The sequence below is a fragment of the Aureobasidium melanogenum genome (assembly GCF_000721775.1).
Source record: "Aureobasidium melanogenum CBS 110374 unplaced genomic scaffold scaffold_3, whole genome shotgun sequence".
Taxonomy (NCBI): domain Eukaryota; kingdom Fungi; phylum Ascomycota; class Dothideomycetes; order Dothideales; family Saccotheciaceae; genus Aureobasidium; species Aureobasidium melanogenum.
In genome coordinates, this window is record NW_024470055.1 from 265,851 (window position 1) to 288,935 (window position 23,085).

General features: G+C 50.1%; 10 protein-coding genes across 10 annotated transcripts; 7 read left to right on the plus strand and 3 right to left on the minus strand.

Moving 5' to 3' along the window:
• Nucleotides 1-636: 636 nt before the first annotated feature.
• M437DRAFT_41658 (uncharacterized protein) lies at nucleotides 637-2,136 on the plus strand (the record flags this gene model as incomplete). The annotated part of the gene is made up of 1 exon (XM_041020415.1): nucleotides 637-2,136. The coding sequence occupies one exon, from the start codon at nucleotides 637-639 to the stop codon at nucleotides 2,134-2,136; it is 1,500 nt and encodes a 499-aa protein (XP_040882669.1).
• Nucleotides 2,137-2,547: 411 nt separating this feature from the next.
• Nucleotides 2,548-3,717, plus strand: M437DRAFT_81503 (uncharacterized protein; the record flags this gene model as incomplete). The annotated part of the gene is made up of 1 exon (XM_041027567.1): nucleotides 2,548-3,717. The coding sequence occupies one exon, from the start codon at nucleotides 2,548-2,550 to the stop codon at nucleotides 3,715-3,717; it is 1,170 nt and encodes a 389-aa protein (XP_040882670.1).
• Nucleotides 3,718-4,539: 822 nt separating this feature from the next.
• M437DRAFT_63201 (uncharacterized protein) lies at nucleotides 4,540-5,221 on the minus strand (the record flags this gene model as incomplete). Its single annotated transcript, XM_041024212.1, has 2 exons — nucleotides 4,540-5,064; nucleotides 5,117-5,221. The coding sequence occupies 2 exons, from the start codon at nucleotides 5,219-5,221 to the stop codon at nucleotides 4,540-4,542; spliced, it is 630 nt and encodes a 209-aa protein (XP_040882671.1).
• Nucleotides 5,222-6,699: 1,478 nt separating this feature from the next.
• On the plus strand, nucleotides 6,700-8,777 carry M437DRAFT_41777 (uncharacterized protein; the record flags this gene model as incomplete). Its single annotated transcript, XM_041020439.1, has 4 exons — nucleotides 6,700-7,241; nucleotides 7,295-7,978; nucleotides 8,024-8,570; nucleotides 8,619-8,777. The coding sequence occupies 4 exons, from the start codon at nucleotides 6,700-6,702 to the stop codon at nucleotides 8,775-8,777; spliced, it is 1,932 nt and encodes a 643-aa protein (XP_040882672.1).
• Nucleotides 8,778-9,380: 603 nt separating this feature from the next.
• Nucleotides 9,381-10,473, plus strand: M437DRAFT_81506 (uncharacterized protein; the record flags this gene model as incomplete). The annotated part of the gene is made up of 5 exons (XM_041027568.1): nucleotides 9,381-9,482; nucleotides 9,533-9,720; nucleotides 9,773-9,837; nucleotides 9,889-10,020; nucleotides 10,058-10,473. 5 exons carry the CDS (start codon nucleotides 9,381-9,383, stop codon nucleotides 10,471-10,473), a joined length of 903 nt encoding a protein of 300 aa, XP_040882673.1.
• A 1,560-nt stretch (nucleotides 10,474-12,033) lies between these two features.
• M437DRAFT_41802 (peptidyl-tRNA hydrolase II) lies at nucleotides 12,034-12,856 on the minus strand (the record flags this gene model as incomplete). Its single annotated transcript, XM_041020444.1, has 2 exons — nucleotides 12,034-12,335; nucleotides 12,538-12,856. The coding sequence occupies 2 exons, from the start codon at nucleotides 12,854-12,856 to the stop codon at nucleotides 12,034-12,036; spliced, it is 621 nt and encodes a 206-aa protein (XP_040882674.1).
• A 1,002-nt stretch (nucleotides 12,857-13,858) lies between these two features.
• On the plus strand, nucleotides 13,859-15,520 carry M437DRAFT_63205 (choline-sulfatase; the record flags this gene model as incomplete). Its single annotated transcript, XM_041024213.1, has 1 exon — nucleotides 13,859-15,520. One exon carries the CDS (start codon nucleotides 13,859-13,861, stop codon nucleotides 15,518-15,520), a length of 1,662 nt encoding a protein of 553 aa, XP_040882675.1.
• Nucleotides 15,521-16,196: 676 nt separating this feature from the next.
• Nucleotides 16,197-17,485, plus strand: M437DRAFT_40729 (cystathionine beta-lyase; the record flags this gene model as incomplete). Its single annotated transcript, XM_041020242.1, has 2 exons — nucleotides 16,197-16,352; nucleotides 16,409-17,485. The coding sequence occupies 2 exons, from the start codon at nucleotides 16,197-16,199 to the stop codon at nucleotides 17,483-17,485; spliced, it is 1,233 nt and encodes a 410-aa protein (XP_040882676.1).
• A 1,247-nt stretch (nucleotides 17,486-18,732) lies between these two features.
• On the plus strand, nucleotides 18,733-21,225 carry M437DRAFT_81510 (uncharacterized protein; the record flags this gene model as incomplete). Its single annotated transcript, XM_041027569.1, has 3 exons — nucleotides 18,733-18,912; nucleotides 18,972-20,952; nucleotides 20,999-21,225. 3 exons carry the CDS (start codon nucleotides 18,733-18,735, stop codon nucleotides 21,223-21,225), a joined length of 2,388 nt encoding a protein of 795 aa, XP_040882677.1.
• Nucleotides 21,226-21,799: 574 nt separating this feature from the next.
• Nucleotides 21,800-22,240, minus strand: M437DRAFT_40666 (uncharacterized protein; the record flags this gene model as incomplete). Its single annotated transcript, XM_041020228.1, has 2 exons — nucleotides 21,800-22,055; nucleotides 22,158-22,240. 2 exons carry the CDS (start codon nucleotides 22,238-22,240, stop codon nucleotides 21,800-21,802), a joined length of 339 nt encoding a protein of 112 aa, XP_040882678.1.
• Nucleotides 22,241-23,085: the final 845 nt, after the last annotated feature.

The following is a 23,085-nucleotide window of genomic DNA, read 5'->3' on the forward strand; positions in this document are numbered from 1 at the left end:
TAGAGTGAGACTCGAGGTGAAAGGCACGAGTGAGAAGCATGGAGGCCCATTGATCTGGTGAAATCATCGGGAGGCAAGTGAGAAGCCGACATACACACTGACGTTGCCAGTCCGACAATACCTATATCTATTTATCTGGCTGCTTGTCAGTTCTGCAAGGGCCCAATTTCTACTCACTGGCAGACCTGATAGAACAAGAGACCCTCGTCTGCTCAAAACAATTCTGTTCACTTGCTTATTGGATCTTCCAATGATGAAGTAGATATATTCTCGGGCTGAGGAATTGAGCAGAATCGAAGGTCAAAAGATGGAATATATGTGACGAGCCTTGCCATTATCGTCGTTCACGAAATATCAATAACTCATTGCAACATCTTGGCTGTCGCAGGCGCGGTCTGAGGTCGCTCTAGCGATCATCTCGATTCAGTGAGCCCGGACTCCTGGAGAAGCGGTCTCATTCTGGAGTTCCCCTTACAAGAGTGAAAGTGAGGGAAGGAGGTCGTCAAAAGTGATGTCTCATGGCGCCTTCCCGATGCGGGGTCGATGCACGCGGGGCATGACGCGCGCATCGCTCTTTCTATCTCAGGCTGCCAGAATCATCGTTCATTCCTGCACAAATAACTCTCGACTGTAACGATGGAGTCCATGTCGCGCCGCCCGTCGCAGCGCCAGAACAACGATCACAGTCCTCAAGAATCCTCGCCACAAGCCACATCCTCCCTCCAAGAAAGCAGCGTGCTAGTCGACCGTCCATCACCCGAAGCGCCTTCGACCCCACAACTACCAGACGATAACGACCTGAAGAAATGCTGGATCTGCTTCTCAGACGAGAGTGAAGATGGTCCCGAGACGTCGGCCTGGAGAGACCCTTGCCCTTGTGCCCTGGTAGCACACGAGGCTTGTCTGCTCGACTGGATCGCCGACATGGAGTCTCCCACCACCCGCAAACGCACTCTCGGTCCACCCGCCATCGTATGCCCTCAGTGTAAATCTAGTATCCAACTAGTACGCCCTCGCGATCCCATCGTCGAAGTTGTCAGAGCGCTTGAGAGACTGGCTGCCAAAGCCGTAGCCCCAGCCGCCTTGACAGTTGCCTTCAGTGCTGTTGTCCACGCTTGCGCTGTTCACGGTCTCTACACCGTCACCTCCATATTCGGTCCCCAAGACTCGAGACGAATCCTCCAGCCCCTGATTGACAACATCTGGACATCAACTCGTCCTATCGATCAGCTGCGCAACTTCATGCAGCACTGGCGCCTCCGAATCGGCCTTCCTCTCATCACACCACTCCTCATTCTCTCACGAACCACTCTCGCAGACTCTCTCCTTCCCGTACTTCCCATCGTCTTCTTCGCCACCCAAGGCGACACTTCCGATACTCTCGACATGATCTCCTGGCCGCCGTCAGCAAGTATGACTTTTGCCGTCCTCCCCTACATCAGATCCGCCTACAACACGTACTATCAACGCGTTTGGTCGGAACGGGAGAAGAGATGGCTCAAAGAGATTCAACCCAGAAGTGGTCAGCAGGATGCAGACGCAAACGCTCAAGTCGCCGTCGATGCAGAGATCGAGGCTGCCGAGGAAGACAACAACTTTGAAATTAGAATTGATGGCAACATCTGGGAAGACTGGGCAGGCGGCGAGGACGATGATGTCTTATTGGAAGTGCAGGAAGGTCAAGCTCATCCACTCAACGCACCACCATTGCCTGATGATGCTCCGCTACCTCCTCAGAACCAAAACATACCACAACAACCTCAACCACCTCGACCGCAGCAGATCCGTCCGCCACCACCGCCGCAAAACAGAGAAGAGCGTTTGCTCTCCTTCAGCACAAATTCACTCGCTCAAACTATCATGTCCGCGCTTCTCTTCCCCACAATCGCATCGGTGTCTGGTGATTTACTCACATACATCCTGCCACGCTCATGGACCACTCTTCCGATGTCAAAATGGGGCATGGGTAGAGGTAGAGCCACAGGTCTACTTCAAAACAAATGGGGCAGAAGTGTCGTAGGAGGATGTCTGTTCGTGGTTGTCAAGGATGCTGTCATGCTCTATGTCCGATGGAAGATGGCGAGACAGCACCAAAGACGACATGTGGTCGACTATGACAGGAAGAACAAGAAGTAGGGCGACGAGGTCATATATTATCGATCAATAGAAGGGCACCAGCCTCAACTCTTTCTTGTCTTCATCACTCCACTCTTTCTCGACTTCGTGCAACCTGGCAAATCTTTCACCTCTGCTTTAGACGCCGCTCCAAGGCCTCTTCTGCAAGCCTCGTAAGCTGCTCACGACGCTGCTCCTCCTGCTCGTCCTGCGCAATCTCTTTTGATTCAATCGCTTCTTAATGCCTGTGACTACCGACCAACACATTACTCTCGCCAGGCAGCCGCTGGTGCTGCTCCACCAACCGAAGATACTCGTCAAGCAGTCCAGAATTCTCTGCACCACACTGCAGGCTTTCTCAAAACAGCCCAGAGATCTCCTCGACACACCGCTCAGTCTCATCAACCAGCCGAAGAGTCTTCTACATACACCATGCGCTCTCGTCATGCAGTCAATCAAGAAGAGCCTCCTCAGCATGCCGAACACTCTGCCGCACTAATTGAAGACAGTATTCAACCCGTGGAGGAACCTCTTCAGCACATCGAGGACCCGGATACACCCTTGTCGTCCCCAAGAGCCTCGAACAACCAAGAATCTGAGCAGTCCGCCGATCACTTCCATCCAGGTCTTGATAGAAGTAACCAAGCTTCACTCCAGACCAACGATGGACTATTCGTGTCTCGCAACCAAGAAGTGGAGTCCGATGAAGAAGATGGCATCCCCATCAAGCAGCTAAGACCGAGTCGCAAGAGACAACTCTCACCCGATTTCGACTCCGAATGTCACGAATATGAGTCTGGCCGACAGGCTAACACTGCTCCTGCCGCAACTACTTCCACCACAGCGTCAACTTCTGCTGCTCCAAATTCCGCTCCTTCGACTTCTACAACTGCCAATGCCGCTGCAATCACTTCCAGTGCCAACAACATGCCACCATCCACCAGGCAAATTAACCGGCGCACCACCAATGCTTTTGCTAGTACTGCAACCGGCGTCGTACTTTCCTGTCCAGTTCCGAACTACAAGACGGTATTCGCCCAGTCATACACAATCGACAGCTTCTACAAGCACATGGAAGATGATGCTCACTTCAAGCGCTTCTACGACAAAAGCAGTCATCATTGTCCCTTTGGTTGCGAGAAGGGATACTTCAATGAGTTCGCTCTCCACCGTCACGTACAACAACGCATGTGCGAGGAGGCCGAAGACCTGTCAGGGGCAATCAAGAACTGCTCAATGTGCTCTGCTACCTCTCCGGATGCTCTTGGCGCGCTTATCTACTTGGAGCAAAGTTATGATCAGGTTTTGGCAGATGCCAATTCTCCATTGCACTGTACCCCTTGTAACGTCAACTTCCCGACCAAGGAGCTCTTCTGGGGTCACCTCTCACTCGTTAGTGGCCGTGGTGATTCTCACCACATGGTTACTAAGTCGCGCGATTTGTGGTACCCCTCAACTACTATAGTTAGGGCCATCTGGGGTAGCTGGATCGGAGGGGTACACCGAGAACAAGAGAAGCAAGAACACGGGAAGCAAGAAGGAGAAGAAGAACATGCAGATACTAGCACACATAGCTCATGTCACAGCTTGCGGTTACTATGAAAACTTCAAACGTCAAACGTCTATAAGAAACCTTCCACTTGCTTTTACTGCCACGCTTCTGTCATAACGTCATTAACTCTGATGTTTAAAAGCTTGATATCACTGTTTATCGCTCATCTAAGAAGAAAGCTAGCTTCTGCTGTTTTATCTCAGGATATCAACCGATGTAAGCTGCTACGATAAAGTCACCGTTGCTTCATGACTGAACAAAAGCTTTATACGAGACCATGGACCACTCTCTTGTGACAACTTCAAGAAGAGGCGCTGCTCCTGGCATAATTCGAGATGTCAATTGTCAATTGATGTGATCAAGGTGAAGACACTGTGACTTCTTGGATGACTGACTACATGGCTTCGGATGAGCATAGAATCACTTCTCCGAAGACCCAAATCTGCTTTTCTATGCTGGGATGTCACCCGATGTAAGCTGCTATAATCGTCTCATGTGCTAAAGTCTGTAATTGCTGATTCAATCTATCGTCCTCAAACTACGTAGGGAGCAGGATTTACGCTGTGAAAAAGCACAGTGTCTTATTAAGTGTAGCCATATCCACAGAGAGCTCATGATCACTCGCATCTTAGTGGATGTTAGTCTGATTTCTGTTAGTATTGTACATTTTTACAGCACACACACTTTGGTCATTTCTTCGCGACAATGAGCTAGCTTTGAGGATGATGCCTTGAGACGGCCTCGACATTTTATTTGGATACTAGCAAAATATAGAACCATTGACAAGTATAAGACAGAAAAACGTCGGGTCAATTAATAGCGACACCATCTCTTTTGTTCAATTTGACTCCTTGACAGATTCTTGCCATCCTTCAGACATCCATAGCCATGAGTTTGAGAATCTCTCCTTCGAAGTCATGAAAAGCACAGCGAATGCCTGGCAAAGTTTCACCAACTTGCTCGTTGACAGACTTGCGTAGACTGTGAAGACCATCCACAATGTTGTCGATCTTCTTCTCGTTGTCCTGCTTCCTCTTCTTGGTGATGTGCTGTTCTTGCTGGTCCTCTTCGATCTTGCGCTTCGTGATGATGAATTCTTCTGAGTAGCACTTCTCGTGTAATTCTGTAAATTGCGCAATTCTGTCTCTGTTTGCCTTGGTAAGGAGGCGGATGGCGGGTAACAGGTCTTCCTTGATGTAATCCTTGATTGGCTTGATAGTATGTTGGAAGGTGGTCTGAGGAGTGATGCGTGCAACCTGACAGAAGCGGAGACTTGAGTGCGTGCGTGTGAACAACTCGCCGTTGCGGTAGCGATCCCACGAGGTGAAGTCATCTAGATCGCTTTGAACAGCGTTCATCCAGGCCAGCGTGTCTTGCATGCGAGGACATTGGCGAAGCTGCGAACACGAATCAGTAGGTTTTTTGATGTCTTTTCAATATGCAACATACAGGAATGAATTTAATGAAGGCGGGCATTTCAAAGTCGTCGGGGAGTGTATCATACTTGGCGTTCCCACTGGCGGACGGGACTGGTGAATGCTTGATGATCTTCATAGTATTGTTGAAATGAGGATGCTTTGAAAGGGAGTGCTCGACTAGAAGTGATGGTGAAGGGGAGGCTTAGACAGAGAAGTGATGGTGACTAGGATTGCGCAGCCAATTCTGAGCGCAGCTGCAGGTACACAAGAAGAAAGCGCGACCAGCTCAAGCACAAAGACTGAAGCGGCACTTCAACCACAACCAAGCAAGAGTTTCTGCCTCGTGCTCGGCCTGCTTGGTGCGACTGCCTTCTTGATCGTCAGCAGAGCTTGAAGAGAGATCTCACGTTCTCACGAAAAACACTCACAGAAAAGACGACGCTTGCAAAGAGCCTTGGTACGTTGGCGAGAAGCAAAGATCAGTCGAGATGCAGTGGCAGACTCCTTCACAGTTTCCAGATGCATTGGTGTCTGCTGAAAGATATTTTTCTGGTCCAGATGCACGTCAGTGGTGAAGTGTTGTTGTCTGGGGAGCGAATGTGCTACTTGCTCGCAGTCACTGACACGCTTCTCGAGAAGTCAAAGTCGTGAACAATTGTCTCGGCGCACGAACGATCAGCTCATTCGACGATCTGCGAATCCATTGTATGCCGATCGCATTAACCCAGTTCACCTTTGTTCTATAACGACTAGACGAAAGGAACGAAAGAAGATACCTAAATCTAGCTCTTAAGATGTAGAGTATCTTGAGCGATATATGACTACATCTGCAGAGCTTGTCAGGAAAAAATGTTTACTGATCCGGAAATTAGCTTGTTGTATCGAAACCTGTGATAGCCTATGCTACTGGTGCCCTCTCCTCGTATCGAAGCCATTCATAGACTGTAACCTTACGGGTCATGCTGTTTGCACTTTGCAGGCTACAACCTCATATCGAAGTGTTAGCTCTGAAAGCTTGACTAACTCAGACAGTGATTCCAGATTTCTGCGTGGAATGACAGATCTACTATGGAGAGCATAGCATTGAAACTTTGAGTGCCATTGGTAGGCTTCAAGAGGGCGGATGATGTGCTGAGGGAGGTAGCCTAAGCACTATCTGGTAAAACCGTTCCTTTCCACGGTGAGATGATTGGACCTTTTGAATGCTTGTAAGCGGTACGCATCACTTGAATCCAAACTCCTTTGCTGAGGCATTGGTTGCATAAGTTGTTGCAAAAATGAACTCGAAGCCCAGCTTGTCAAAGGGATCTACCTAGGGCTAAGAGTACAATCAGCATGCTCTTTGTTTGTGGCTCGGAAGGCACTGCATAGCCATTCAGATACCTCTGGTCAACAAGGCCAGAAGACGAGCTCGAGACATCGTAGCTAGCAACTTCAGAAGTCGTTGGACCAGACAAAATTGTCGCAACACGATAGAAAAAACGACTGGTGGTTGCTGATCGGACAGGTCGGGCGCACGAACTGTTCCCCAGCCCCATTCTTGGCAGCCAACCTGTTACTCTTGCCATTAATAAGCAACGACGTCCTTCTGCTAAACAACCATCTCCCATCACCATGTCCACCGACCAAACTCCGGCAGAATCCGGGAGGACCCTTGATGCAACTTCGACTGCTTCCGTTGGTTGTGTCGAGTGTCGCACGCGACGACTACATTGCGAAACAGATGCCGCGAATCCTCGCCAGGCTTGTGGCAGTTGTGTACGAAATGGATACATCTGCTCCAACATCACAAATACTGCCACTGCTCCACGTCCACGCGCCACACCGCGTAATCGCGTTCAAAAGGCCAAAGACCGTGCCCCCAAACGAGTAGCTTGTGATTGGTGTCGTCGCCAGAAAGTTCGCTGCTCTGGAGAGAAGCCCTGTAGTGCTTGTGCCATACGCGATCAATCATGTGTATATCCTAGACGACAATTAGATGATGGCAATCACAATTGGGAAACCAGCTTACCTCGTTATGATGTTCCTGGCCACAATCAAATTCATGACTTGCCGTCGTCAACTTTGCAGCCGGGTCAAATCTACCAAGCCCCGGCCCCTATGGCCCGTCAACCAGTTCCCGACTTGGTGTCGGAAGCCATAAAACGCGACTACTAGTAAGTTGACAACTACTACTAGACCATGACGATCATGACTGAAACTCCAACAGTCTAGATCTAGACAGAGAAGTCATCGCCGAGTACATAGAAGCCTTCTTCCGATTTGTATATCCTGTTGGTTGCATGAGCTTTTTGCATCAACCGACCTTCTTACGACAATGGCACACCCATACCGTGAATGTTTCTCTGCTCAAAGTCGTCTGTGGGTGTGCCCTTCGAGTATTATCAACGACCCAAGAAGACAACGAGCGAGCAGCACGATGGATGCATGAAGCAGAATTTGATGCTTTTCGAAATCTCGGAGATCTGACCATTCCTCGTTTGCAAGCTTTAACATTACTTGCCTTCTTCGAATTCACCTATCACGTACACTCAACAAAGGCTCTCATGTTACTTGGGCTGGCGGCCCGTCTTGCATTCGCAAAGCGTCTCAATTACGAAGACTCCACATTGTCAGTAGTCGAGCAAGAGTCTAGAAGACGCCTCATGTGGTCTATCTTTGTCCTCGACAAGTTCTGTTCCGGCGGTGTTGACGAGCTGATTTTGGTCCCTGCTGAGAACATGCAGATCCGTCTCCCCACTATCGAGAGAGCTTTCGGCTTCGGACAGCGTACCGACACAGAGGTACTTCGTCCTCAAATCGAGGAGGGCGTACCGGTCAGCAACGCCAAGGGCATGGACGAATCTGCCTATACCATTCGTTTGTTGGACCTATTACGCAACAAAATTCACAAGTATGTTGTTCCACCGACGAGTTGAATCAGGCTAACATGGAGAAGATTCACCAAGCGAGTTTTGTCCACAGATGAGAGTCTATACACCTCGGCACAAGAGTTCCTCCGCCTAGACTCTGCAATAGATGCAATTGAGCAGCAAATCCCTACAGACATCAGATGGGACAAAGCGCATCTGCGACAACGAATGTATGCGCCAGGCCTATCGAGTTATATTATGCTCCATACCTGGCGACTCCAATGCAAACTTGACCTGCATCGCTTGACCGTGTCAGGAACAAAAGAATGTATTTCTGAAGTTGCGCTGCGGAACACACCTCTGAGTTTCGCACAGAATATGAGATTAAAATGCCTGTCGCATGCCATCGAGCTGACGAAGATGTGGGCAGAAGTGCTAGACCTTGGCCTAGCGAAACCAGTACATGATGCAGCCATCTCTGGTTGTGCACATCAATGTGCGAAGATCCTGACACTCATACCTGATCAGATCGGTTACTCAGCACCTGGCCAGGAGAACAGAGTCGGCGCCGTGTTGGTCTGTCAGATGATGATAGAGCCGCTGAAGGACATCTATCCCAAAGCCAAGATCTTGGTTAGTACCTTATGGGCTCTGAGGCCTTACTCTGCTAATTTTCCGCAGTACGATGACGTGTGTCACATGAGAGCCAAACTCAACACTGCTCCGATAGCAGAGCCTCCCAACGTGATACAGCACATGAACGAGCACGCGATGGGAAACATGATGCAGGCGAACGATGAGGATCAAGTCAGGACTTTGCTCAACCAGTACAATGCATGATGGCCGAGAGTACAAGACTAGAAGTTCATGACACGATATGGTGATAAGAGATGATCGTGTGAGGAGATCTGGGTGGCTCAAACGACACCAAGCATGAATCAACTAGCCATGCCATCGCTGGGAAAATGTCCGTATTGATACTATGTGGTTGCTCTCGCCTCGAGGGGCCTTTTCTGTGATAGCAGGGAAGAGCAAATCTGCTTCAGAAAGTATCATCTGCCCATTTGAGGCAAGCGTCTTGTGATATTGTGAGCTGTCGGGCCACACAATCACTTCCCAAATATTGAGATTGGTGATGGAGATGCTCGGTTCGCCTTCGTGAATAGCTCCCCATTCTGTGCTTTGGAAATTAATGAAGTCGGATAGCTGCAAACTGAGTTCAGTGTGTACAGTTGTGTGCCATAGTTCAGACAGACTTGGAGCTTCACTTCCGCACTTTCATTCAACAAGGCAGCGACGACAAAAGCGCACCTTCCCGAACAGCGCTTTTTGAGGCCTGCGCATCACCCACTCCAATCTTCTTTCCTCTCTCCACTCCATCTTTCGATTTCGTTCAATTCCACAAGAGCTCTTCCTCCTCCTTCAAAGTTATTCCATCACATCATGCCTCCATCAATCGCACATCTGGCTAAGGAGCCCGAGACTGACCTTACCTCAACTGAGGCCAAGATCGAGTCTAACATCAAGGAAATCGCGTACCTCAAGGTGAGTCAGATCCAGCAACACCTAAAACCCTTCTTCTGACCAATATACAGAATGAGCAGCGCAACTTCGCTCAACGCCTAGATACACTGCAAGAATCCCATCAGGAGCTGCTGAAGAAGCTCAATGCAATCAAGACCGAGAATTACATTCAAGAGATCAATGGCTTGAAAGCCGAGAAGCAACTGCTCCAGCCAGACTCTGGTATCTTCAGTGGAGAGGACGCACCAGACACCACGCCGTGAGTACCTCAATGACAAGATTCAACACATTGCTTTGCTGACGGGCTCGAGTACACCCAGCCGCAAGACTTTCCTACTTTCGAGCGCCAAGATCAAGCGCAAGGTTGTCGTCGACGGTAAGTTGAATACATCCGTCTTCGTATGGCTTTGGGCTGATGTAGGCATAGATGACCCCGGAAGGTCCACACGCCGTATCAAGACTGAAAGCGCCTCCAACTCCGACCAGGGTCACAAGCATATTCCAACCATCGATCAATCCCGCGTTGCAGATGCTGTATCCGAGCGCCAACATGTCGAACGTCACAATCTGGCTGAATCCTGACGACCTCGAACTAGAGATTGCTGAGGACGAAGACAAAGCAACCTCTGAGGCATGGGAAAGGGATGGCGGACGGCTGCGCGAGCAATGGAAGAAGCAACTTAAGGAGTTCAACAAGAAGAACCCAGAGTGGCCCAATAACATTCAGACATCTGGCTGCGTTCGTTCCGCCCTTTGGAACCAGAGCAAGTGCTACCTCACTACCGAAGACGAGGGTAGTTATGCCTGCAAAACCTGTTGGAACACCGGTCACTTCTGTATCGCCTGGGACAAGACCAGTGGAGACTTCTGGCTGCGTCCACAACTGCCTGCTGCAAGAGCTAAGGGCAAGAGCAACATCGGTCCCTTCGACTTGGAGATGTTCCACTCCATGAAGACCACCCCGAGTCGTACTGACCTGCCAGCCTACTGGAAGAAAGAGTTTACCTCTTGAGATGGAAGATGAGAAGGAGTTTACCGGAGTGGAAAGAAGATTGAGCATGAAGCTCGTTGAATCAGTGCTTCCTTAGTAGTTTCTTGCTTCCGATTGCTCTTTATTGCTCAATAGTACAACCCTTTCAATAGCTTCAGCAACAATCCGTACCTTCTGATGCGCTTGAGGCTATTAGTATGCACCTATCCGAATGCACGATAGTATCTGAGAAAAGAACGCCATCCATAGAAAGCAGATAGCTTGGATCGCTTTCACAGCGACAAGTCTCCTTGGAAAAGTGTTTGTGCATTCTATCAGCTAATAGGATCACTAGAGATCATCGGAGAAGCAAGCTAGTCGTGACTCTTTGGCGGTCTTTATCAACGAGTAAAACATTTCCAAAGACCAACACAATAATACATACTATGGAAAGCAAATATCAAATATCAAAAAGGCACGTCCACAGCAGAGTCGATGGTATTTTCGCTGTTTCTGCTCTTTTGCGCGTCTCCCCATCGCAAAGCTTTAGGTTCAAGAAATTCGCGACCCTCCCAGCGAGCGTGCCACACCATGAGCTTTAGGGACGCCTTTAGTCGAGTGGGTAAGTTGTCACGCTTCGCCAACAAAAATCATTGTTAACAGCCATGTGGTCTGGGAAGTACGGTGACGACCGGCTGGCCTCGGCCCTTCGATGGGAACAGGGGTTTTTTCTGGGAAACTGGTTTTTTTTGCTTTTGGGTCCCTGCTATTGGGGCCTCTTTGTTGTTATCTCCTTGATGAGGCGCATATTCCTTGTGGTCGTTATGGTATATAGTCGTATCGAAGGTTGTGAGGCGTCCAGGGGGGTAAGGAAAAGTTCTTGGTCGTGTAAATCACAGCGAGAGCTTTGCGGTTCGGATCGGAGCTGAGACATGTTGGGGCTTCCGGCGAGTATTCTGCGATACCTGAATGGATATGATATTGTACCGGCTGCACAAGAGTCAATACTTGTAAAGACGTGAGCTGACAATAACAACGTAATCAGAGTAATCCACATCTGACTGGAAAGCTTGGTTCTTGATGTCAGCCAACAAGCGACAACGAGATGCTGAAGAGGGTACAAATGAAGGCGCTAAGATTAGTATCTCTGGAGTTTACTGTTTTCACTTGCGACTAAAAAGTTTGTACGGCCACAGGAGTAGGAACATTATGTCGTTAGCAAAGAGAAATTGTTGTCAGAAAATTTGATTGACTCATAGATATTTTCTCGAGCATTTTGTATGATGCTTTTTCCATTGATTGCTTGAACGTTGAGCATACTCCCTTGGTTGCCAACGGGGTCGTCAGAAATGGCCCAAGCGATGGTCTTCCCAAATCTTGGATGGAGAAGGCAGGTATGTCCCAGCCATGTGGTTCTCAGTCGCGAAATAATGCTCGCCATGGTATGAGGTCTGACCATAGGCTGATCCTTTCGTGTGTGACGTCGCTCGACGATTTTATGTATGGTCTCAGTCGTGATGTCTTCCGCTATACCCGTCAAATTTGACTTTGGTTGATGTCATGTGATAGCATGACGTTCGACATCTTTCGGCGTCTGTCTGTTTACAAAAGCTTGAGATGTCCAGTGACTTGATCGACCATGGACTTGGGAGCAGGACCAACTCCAAGTACTGTTGCACTACCACTGGCGATTTGAGTACGACCAGCATCGTGAATGATCTGTCCACAGATACCCAAGCTGATAGCCTGAGCTTGAAGGATCAACAAGTCTTCCTCGCTCTTGACCTGCACGGCGACTTTTGCCTGACCGTAGCCCTCCCAGCGTTTGAGGATAGGCGAGTTCTGACGCAAAAGTGTCTTGTAGCATGCAAGGGTGGCATGTGAACATTGGGCTGCTATCTTGCCTGTATCGCAGCAGAAGAGAAATCGATTTGTCAGACAATGGCTATCATGGTATGCATTCTTTTTCTCTTTCGGGGCATTGAAACCATGGGATGCGAGCGGCTGAAGATACACAACCTGCATATCATGGATTGAAAAAAAAAGAGTGAGGGGAAACAGAGAGCGTGTGATGTTGATTGATAGCAGCGAAAATGTGATACGTACCGTTTGTCATGCCTAGATCAGTGCGAACAACGAGAACGAGCTTGCATTCCTCAGTCGAATCCTCGAACCCATTGACCTCCTGATCATCTTCGGAGTCCTCCAGATCGGACTCTGATGCGTTGTCGTCGTCGTTCTCGCTGCCATTGTGCTCCTTTTCATGCTGAGCACTTGTGCTGCTGACGACGCGCTGCTGGGGGTTGCTGCCAAACACACCGATAGACGATGCAGTGCCCAAGAAGTAACCTGCGAGGCCTGCGACGACGGAAGCGCCAAATGCAACGGCCCAGACGGAGGGCAATTCTGTAGCGCGTGACTCCATTCTTCTCCTTTCTCCTCTTTCTGCTTTGCTGCGCTGGCTGGTCAGATCATCGTGGTCTGGCGTTTGGTCGCATCGCGTGCCTTCCGGATGGCAAATTTTACGTCCGTGCGTCCATATTCCACGACTTTTGTCCTACCTCCATCATGCAATGTGTTCGGATCTTATCTATCTCAAGGAACTTTGCTGCATGTACCGTCTTCTTTGAGAAGCTATAAGCAGGCCAGAGGTACCCCAGAATTTACAACTTTTTCACTCGCGTGCAAGTATGCCATTTTGTGCATGGAGGCTCAATTCCAGCAAGATCACTGGAGGGGAAGGCGATGATCGATGGTGTGCTATTTCGCAATTGCGATGGAAGGCGCGCTAAGATGCAGGTCCGGGGCGCCTGCATATTTATGACGGGGTAAACTTCCGGGGGGCCGTTGCGGACAAGATGGATGACACCGTCGCAGATTCGAGACTCGCATGCTCGATTTCAAAGCGATGGTGTGAGGGTCAACTGAAAGCACGCAATTCCTGCCTCACATCATACATAGCCGCATTGCCTCCCTGAACTCGTAAGCAAGACAAGAAAGTACTTAGAAGCTCTCTTGTCCGCCGGCATCCTTTGTTTCCTCAATTTCAATTTGTTTGTCTCTTTCTATTCTGCTGCCTGCAGGTCAATCAATTCGATCGTCAATTTTATTTCAGCCACACGTTCTTAACGCGTCGTGTCGTCAACAACTCCCCTGACTTTCACATGATAAGGAACTCGCTATCAACTCAAGTCCAGAATTGAGCACGCGCGCCTTATCTGTTTTGAATTATTGTCTATCACGCAGTCGGTGAAAGAACTTGATCGAATTTGCTTTGCTCATCACCGCTTCTTCGTCAACCTTAAAGACGACGTTGCAAGATCTTTTTCTGAGCCCAAGGATCCTCCTTAAACTCCATTGATCCCGCCAAAGGAGATTGTGTGCCTCTCCATCCTCTTTTCTACACCACACACCCAAAACCGCCAAAATGACTTCTACGCCACCAGAGACACCACCTCCTGGCTTCTTGGGCCAGAATGGCGCATCCACTCCTCAAGTGCCCGACACTCCCAACATCCTTTTCATCATGGCCGATCAATTGGCCGCTCCCCAACTCAAGATCTGGAACGACAAGTCTCAGATCAAGACACCCAACCTCGACAAGCTCGCTGAAAAGTCAGTCATTTTCGACTCGGCCTACTGTCCCTCTCCCCTTTGCGCACCATCGCGCATGTCATTGGTGACTGGCCAGCTCCCTTCCAAGATCGGCGCATACGACAATGCCTCGTCCATCAGTTCCGACACACCCACCTTCTCACACTACCTTCGCCACGCCGGCTACGAGACAGTCTTGGCTGGCAAGATGCACTTCATTGGCGACCAATTGCATGGCTGGGAGAAGAGATTGACTGCTGACATCTACCCTGCCGATTATGGCTGGGCTGTCAACTGGGATGAGCCCGACACTCGCCTCGAGTGGTACCACAACAGCAGCTCCATTCTCCAGGCAGGCCCCTGCGTGCGCAGCAACCAGCTTGACTATGATGAGGCAAGCATGCACAAGAGTACCCAGTACCTGTACGACTATGTTCGCCAGGGTCCTGATGCCAGACCTTTCGCCTTGACTGTTTCGCTCACCCACCCTCATGACCCTTACACCATCGAGGACAAGTACTGGGACATGTACGAAGATGTCGACATTGACATGCCCGAAGTTCAGATCAAGAAGGAAGACCAGGACCCTCACAGCAAGCGCCTGCAACACGTTTGCGACCTTGAGGATTATGACTTCACCCCTGAGCAGATCAAGAAGGCCAAGCGTGCCTATTATGGCGCCTGCTCATATGTCGACGACTGCATCGGCAAACTGCTCGACGTCCTGGATAGATGCAAGTTGCGCGACAACACCATCATCATCTTCAGTGGTGACCACGGTGACATGCTTGGCGAGCGTGGTCTGTGGTACAAGATGTCGTACTTCGAGAGCTCCGTCCGTGTACCTATGCTCATCAGCTACCCCAAGGCATACACTCCTCACCGTGTTTACGAGAACGTCTCAACCCTCGACCTTCCTGCCACCCTTTGCGATATGGTGGGCACTAAGCTTGTTCCCGGTCTGCCTATGGATGGCCACTCGATGATGCCTCACCTCAGAGGTAGAAAGGGTAACGACACTGTCTTCGCCGAGTACATGGGTGAAGGTACTGTTGCTCCTCTCATGATGATTCGTCGCGGTCCTTGGAAGTACATCACCTGCCCCGTTGATCCACCTCAACTCTTCAACCTGTCCACCGATCCCAAGGAGCTCACCAATCTTGCAACCAGTGAAGATCCAGAGACCAAGACCATGTTTGAGGCTTTCGAGAAGGAAGCGGCTGCCAAGTGGGACTTTGATGCCATTACCAAGGACGTCTTTGCCCAGCAGCGTCGTCGCCGCTTCGTCTGGGGTGCTCTCAAGACTGGCGAGTTCCACAGCTGGGACTACCACGTTCCCGATGACAGCAGAAACATGTACATTCGCTCGCACATGGATCTTGACGATCTTGAGCGCCGTGCTCGCTTCCCTGTCGTCGACACCTATGGTCGTGAGAAGACCATTACAAAGGCCACAACCAAGGTTCCTCACCAGGCCGGCGCTTATGGCCAGTGAGTGAAATGACTATTCTTTCCAAACTTCTATGCATTTTCTTTTCAGAAGCATGCAACCAGGCTTATACCCATGATTTTTGAAGCGTTTTCAAGCGGGTCTTGATTTCTAGGCGAGCGAGGCGTACATTTGAGCCTCACATAAGGAGGCCTTTTTTTTCGGGGGATGCTGCATTTGCATTGAAGAGGAGGCTGCGAGAAAATTGTTAAGTTCCAAACAGCATTGGCATGAGCATGATGAGAAGCCAGCAGATAGCATAGCATCCAAGATTGAATGAACACAACTTACAGAAATTTCGGTTCGCAACAAATCTTCGAAAGTGTGATACGTTGAAATGGTTCTTGCTCCGACTTTGCCGAGTCCGCCACACCTTCCTCTTTGAGGAGACTTTCAAGCTTCGGCGACAGCTCGACGCGCGAAGGGCGTGATATCGACATGTCAAACCGCACCATCTTCGCAAACATCTTGCCCTACCGAGAAGAGTCATGGTGAGCAAAAGGGTTGTAGCGTCATTACATAAGCTTGAAAAGACGCATGTTCAGCTGTGGACTACCTTCAGCTAAGTCAACGGGCTTCGCCTCGAGATAGGTAGGTATTCGGAAGACTATGAGACCCTGCTTCTGTACAGCTTCAATCATCTTCCCGTCCTTCTTCTTTCTGCACAACCGCACTACCCAGCATGGACTACTCTCATTACTCGGCCTCGACATTGGCCGTCCACGGCGATGATCTGCTCAATGATTCCACAGATGTTGCGCCTGCCATGCATGTCTCGACCACCTACCGCTATCCCGAGGACCCTGATAAGTTAGTGCCCTTCAGCATGGACGATGTGGTATGATACTGTCGCATGCATGAGAGTTTTTTGCTAGCAGCTCACTGATTCTCTAGATGGCTGGTCGTGACCCTCTGAAGCCAGGAAGCGGTTCTGATCCTCTAATCTACAGCCGCGAGGCTGCGCCCAATACTTTTCGTCTCGAAACCATCCTCTCGCACCTCCTCAAAGGCCCCGCATTGACCTACAGCTCTGGTCTTGCTGCCTTCCACGCTCTCCTTGTCGCACTGAACCCCAAGGTTGTCGCAATTGGCGACGGCTATCACGGCTGCCACGGCGTACTGAAAATCTTCCAAAAACTCACACAATGCAAGATTGTCGATGTCCACAACCCTGATACTTGGGAAGGCTTGGGCAAGGGTGATGTGGTGCACCTGGAGACGCCTCTCAATCCCACTGGCGAGGCATACGAGATTGAGAAATATGCCAAATGGGCACACGAGAGAGGTGCTGTTTTGACAGTCGATGCTACATTTGCGCCACCACCACTTATGGATCCCTTCGCTTGTGGTGCAGACTTTGTTATGCACAGTGGAACCAAGTACTTCGGCGGCCACAGCGATATGCTTTGCGGTATCGTTGCCATCAACCCCGCTCGCCCAAATGCAACCAAAGAGTACTGGGGAATGTGGGATGAGCGAGTATGTTTGGGCGCCGTCATGGGAAGTTTGGAAGGCTGGCTCGGTGTCCGCAGCATTCGTACTCTCGAACTTCGTGTCCAACGTCAGTCCGAAACGACCACAGCTCTGGTTCAATGGCTTGTCTCACTCCAAGCCGGCGAAGGTCCTAAAGAAGACGTTGCAGTTGTTCAAAAAGCTCTCTCGCGTGTCCAGCATGCAAGTCTGCAGAAAGATGACATGCATTGGTTGAAGAAGCAAATGCCTGGTGGCTACGGTCCTGTGTTTGCCATCTGGATGGCCGAAGAGAAGTTTGCTAGGTGTTTGCCTAGCAAGCTTGCTCTCTTCCACCATGCCACCAGTCTTGGTGGTGTGGAAAGTCTGATCGAGTGGCGACGCATGAGTGATGCGAAGATTGACTCAAGAGTACTGAGGGTCAGTATCGGTGTTGAGAATGTAGAGGACCTGAAGAAGGATCTTCTCGCAGCCTTCAAGGCTGTCCTGAATGATGCTTGAGAGTCGAGATGTGGAACAGTGGATGATACAAACGACTCCTGAATAAGGTATATAGATACCCACGAAGTAAGCTCATTCACCTCGTTGGTATTTGTTGCTGATTACACTCTTGTGGTCTGCTTGTCTTCTCCTCCAGCATGTATCATCGCCCTTCTCCTTCAATGCTATGAACAGATTTCACCCTACAAGAAGTCACGATTACTTCCAGGAGCACAGCCGTGCCCAAAGAGAGTAAGAGCTGGCACATACGATGAACATGGCAGAACTTCGGGATCTGCAATGCAGCTCTTAACCTCACCTGTGCGGTTCGCTTGCTGTGATCTCTAACAAAGAGCACAAGCTCGCAGGACCATATGCTTATGTAGCTTTATTGATCCAGTGAGCATACGGTATGCTCTCTGGAAGAACATTGCACCATCTCGCACTAGCTCCCGAGCTCTGGAATAGTCAACTTGACAGGCTATCTATGTCTGAACTTTCAGTATGTATACGCAGGTATCGTTCACCTGTATGTCTCGATCTCAGGGCGAAAATAAAAGGTCGATGACCTTGGCTTCACAAGTTACTACCTCATAAAAGAGGAGACAGCGACCACACGTACCTTCCTCAACAACAGCTAGAAGTACCTGAAAGAGTAGTTGCCTGTCACCAGCGCGTGCCTTGTGCTAACTGACTGCAAAACAATCACCTCTCACTATAGCTACTCTCATCAACAAGCAGGCTCATTTTGCGACAAGAGAAAGTAATGATTCAACTGACCTGAGGCGCTGATCTCTTGCGCAGCTCTTTCTCTATACACGCCACCACAGCGACACACAACTCAGTATCAGCGACTTCCTCGTCCAAAGAACTCTCATGAACTCCCTTACTCTAGCTGATCCTCGAGGCTCTTTCTGCTCCCGTAAATGAAAGCGTTGACCAGACAAACTTCCTTAGGCGGCCCACGCTTTTCGTTACTCCTCTCCAGTTCGTGTACCTCCAAGACCTCTGCTTAGTCGTGCTCTCGGCACTCCCACACTCGAGAAATCAATTCGAAATCGAACTTGTTCCTGCCTTTTCACCGCCGCCACAAGAGCAATACAGCTGAGCGTTGCGACTTCCTCTTCAGGTTCTCGCATCTTGCTCAGTTGCCCAGCAGTACGTTTCGCCGCTCACTCTCTTCAAACGTTTCCTTCATTTGGTGTTGGACTGACACGTGTGCGCAGGTCGGTTTTCACTGCGGTCAGCATTCAGATCTTGTGCAAGCGATGGATCGTCCTAAGAAGATGTCATTCTCTGTGATCAAGGGTAGCGACAGCTACGCTGACACTCATTTGATGACCTTCGACGGCTTCGTCATTCCTTTCCACACTTGGGTTTTCTTCATCAAAGGGCTCCAGGGTTGCAAGTTCGAGGTCTTTATCCGCGCCCAATCTGTCGGTGCAAAGGTACCTTTGTCCATCTTGCCAGTCACATTACGCATCGCTAATTTTCCATAAATCTTCAGACTCCTATTCGTCTCGAATTCGATGGTCAGACCGTTTGGAGAGTCATCTCTTTCCTCTACGACGGTACATACCAGGATGAGGATGAGGGCCTGACTTTTCCTAAGGTCGAACCCCCCGCTTCGCCCACATCGGCCAACAGATTGATCGACGCTTCTACAGAGCATCAGGATGTTGCTTTGGTTCAGGGCTTGCGTAACCTACACATCACTGCCCACTCTTGCACCTCAGACACCCTACTCAAGGCTTTGGCCAGTGTCAAGGTGTACCAAGCCGCTAGCGCTTGGGACATCGATCGCCTCATGGTCGAGGCCGCTCAGAGATTTGGCGGGTACGTCTCTGGTGCTTTCGACAAGGACGACTTCCCTAAGTTTGTGGAGGCCGTCTTCAACTCAGTTTCTGGCCCTGCCGAGCTACTTTACGACCACCTCGTCAAGGAGTGTTTCGTTCACTGCCAGCACCTGGCCAAGAACACAAACTTTCTTACTGTCCTCGAGCACAACGGCAAGCTTTCTGTTCGTCTCTACCGTGAATTGGCCAAGCGTCAAGCCTCTTTCGGTGATGGCACGTCGGTCGTCCTGCCTGCTTCCACCCTTGGTGCTGGCAGTTCCTCTTCTGCTTTTGCTTCTTCGAGTGCTGCCCTGCTCGAAGGTCAACTCACCGAGGCCCGCAACCTCATTTATGCCAAGGAAGAGCACATCAGGACTCTTGAGCAGGAGGTTACCCACCTCAAGCAATCTATCGAACAGAAGACCTCGTCGACTGATGTTGAGGCTCGCATCGCGAAGATGAACGCCGACAAGTCTTCAATCATAAACAACCTCGAGTCTCAGCTCGACCAGAAGGACGAGCAGATTGAGAATCTCCAACGCAAGCTTGTTGACACCAACAAGCGCAGTGCTGTGTTGGTCGATCAGATCAACTCGAAGCGTGTTGGTCAACCCGGGAACATCTCCTTCCTGCTGGAGCGCAATGAAGCTCTCGGAAAGGCTGAGAAGTTGCAGTCAAGCCTCACTGCATCGGAGGAGAAGATCAAGATGCTCGAGGCTCAGCTGGCTATCCATGCTCAACAGCCTATCACTGTCAACACAGCTTTCGTTCCTCAGCCCAGCATCAACGGCGCTGCCTCCCGCCCTCGTGCTTCGCAGCCCACTCAGTCCTCTGAGGCTGCTGAGTCAAAGCGCCCGATCTATGGCTTTGGTTCGATGACTGCTTCTGTCAATAGCATCGCTGCAGACTCAGCCTCCGCCGCTGCCCCTCCCACCCCTACATCGCCTACTCCCAGTGCTCGTCTGGCCCTGACTCCTGCCGCTCAGAACCTCAACTCTAGCGGACCGGTTTCCTTCTTCGAGAAGCTTCAACGTTCCCGAGCTGCTGGTATTCATGGTGGCGAACATGGCTCCACTTCCAGCCAGACTCCTCTCAGTATGCCCATCAGTGTGCGTGGTGAGTCTACCACCGCTCAGCAGCCTATGCGCTCTCCCAGCGTTACCCTGTCGATCAGCAGCCCCGTCACCGCCAACGCTCCTTCACCTGCCAACGGTGCTACCCGTGGCCCTCATGCCACTCTCGGTCGCCAGGCAGCTAGCCCTCAGTCACCTCAGATCAACGGAGGTACTCACACTGTTTCCACGGCTTCTAGTGTCACCGCCGGGCCTCACGTCAACGGCGCCTCTCGACACGTCGCTGCTCACGTCAATGGCACCCCTCAGCACATTGCCCCTCGTCTGAACGGTACCGCGGTCACTCCCAGTGTCGCCTCTGCTAGCGGTCATCCCGCCGGTTCCGCTGGCACTCCTACGGCTGCTCCTGTTGGCATTCGCCCTGCCGCTCTTTCTGCCGCTCCTGTCAGACCCACTGTCGCTTCTGGTGCCACCACCAATGGTCAGGGCAACAACTCTCCGGACGAGAGAGACAGGGTTATCGCGCAGCTGACAACACGAGTCACGTTCCTCCAGAGACAGCTGGATGATGCTCGCACTGGTAAGTGACTCACATGAACTTCCTTTTCTGACGCTAACATTTGTAGGTCCCGCCAGTCAAGCCTCTCCCAATCAACGCCCCTCCGGTGGCAATGGACGTCTCAAGCAGGTGTTGAAGGCACTGAAAGAGTACGACCTCGATCACAAGGCCTGCAACGACTGCAGCATCAACTTCAACGCTCAGTGGCGTGGTATTGTTGACGACATCAACAACCCTGACCTGGTCTTGATCTGCAACAAGTGCGGCAACGAGAAGTGTCGCTGGCACTGCTGAATTTGCTCACTTTCACTTTGCGATGGTGACTAATTTGGTGTGCCTACACACTCTTCTACTGAGACGCATGTCGTTGTGTCTCATGTGTGCTAAAACTGACATCTGATCACGGAGCTTTTAGCGGTGTTGCGTCTTTGATTTCGAAATTTGCCTGAACATGAAGGGCGATCTGAAGCGAGGAAGGTGGTTTTTCTTGCTCTTGGATGGGGACACACTGTCTATAGCTTCGAATGCCATATCTTTGCTCAATCTTGTGTGTGCTTTCTCGTCTTGTGTGAACACATTCGAGTGATGACGGTGATTAGAAATGGTAATCATATGTTGCTGCTTCACGTCTTGTTCATGTGTTCGAAGATTCTCTTCGTCTTCACGGCGATAAGGAAACACCATCATGTAATCTTAAAACGGTCGGCTGTTGTTGTTTCATTTGATCTTACAGCTATACATCAAAGTTTCAACATGATATTCGTCCTCGTACACAGTCATTTCTCTTCTCTTGAATCCAAAGAGTACCTGCTCTTGGGGCGTTACTGCCAGTATCCTTCTTGACTCTTCTCCTCCACGACTTCCTCCGTCACGACCCATCATTCCCCTCCTTCCCTTTTCCACCTGTCCCAAATAACCGGTTTAACCAATTTTGTACACTGTTGTCCAAATCATGACCATCCCCGCCTATGTGTATTTTTTGGAATGTATGCGTCTTTACGAGTATTAACAAGACGACTACGATGATTGCTATGATGCAAATGAGAAGAATCCAGAAGAGGCAACAGATGCGGGCGTAGGAGTGGTGTTTTTTGCGGCGGGTGCTGTTGAGCCAGGTTTCTGATCTTTTTCAAAAGGTGAGGGTTAGTTTGAGATGTTCGAATGAGGAGATCGTGGAAGGGGTTAGGTGGAGATAGGAGGTGGAGGAGATGGTAGAAAAAGCTTACTTTTGATTTAACTGTGCTTCTTCGTCTTGGTGTACTGCGTAGCTGAAACGTTTCCAGAAGTTCGGGTCGCGAGGGACGGCCATTGTGTTTGGGTTTTCCTTGTCTTGACCTCACAGGTCCCTCTTCCTCTTCAAAGTGTTGACTATGCTTGCTGGTAGAAGGTGGCACGATGGTAAGTTTGGTGGATGGGCTCGTTGTGCGCCGTTTGGACTTCTTTGGCGATAAATAGGTTCAGCTTGCTGGTGGTGTTTCTCGTTGGGAATAGAAATGGCTTTGACAGTCGAGGCGAAAGTGGTTGATGATAGTAAGATGGGGTCCGGCGATCTTTGTTGACGCGATGCCTTTCTTTTCCTAGCCTTGTATTGGTAAAGAATATTGATATGGCAACCTCGTGTTGTTGTTTCTGTGGTAGGCCTTGCAAATGTCTGACGTATGTCCTCAAAATTGAGCAGATGTTGTTGCCTTGCAAAAGAGTTTCCCAGAATTGTATGAATTGAAGCTTGTTTGTCGCGCGTCACGTTGGGCAAATTCGAGATTGGCAGCTTCGGGCAGGCCTGAGGAATGTGAAAGAATAGAAATCGTGAATCGTGGTATTCTCGTGGCGCGTGTTCAGTATTGGGGGCCTCAATGAAACGAACGTGAAAAATACCGAGTCGATCGGATCTTTGAAGTGGCGAAGAGAGTTGAATTGATGGAACATATGAAAAAGAAAGGAAGGAACATGGCAAAGTTGTAGAAATGTACTGGCAAGTCATCTCGAACGCTATCTTCATCAATACTAACCTGCGACTTACTTGCAACTCCTCCAGCATCTGCGGAGTCATGCTAGTCGCTCGCGTGCAAGGATATATCAAGCATGGAGAGTTAGTTCTTCACGGCCTGCACGTCGCAAGTGGCAGTCTGAGGCATTTCTGAAACACCCATGCCA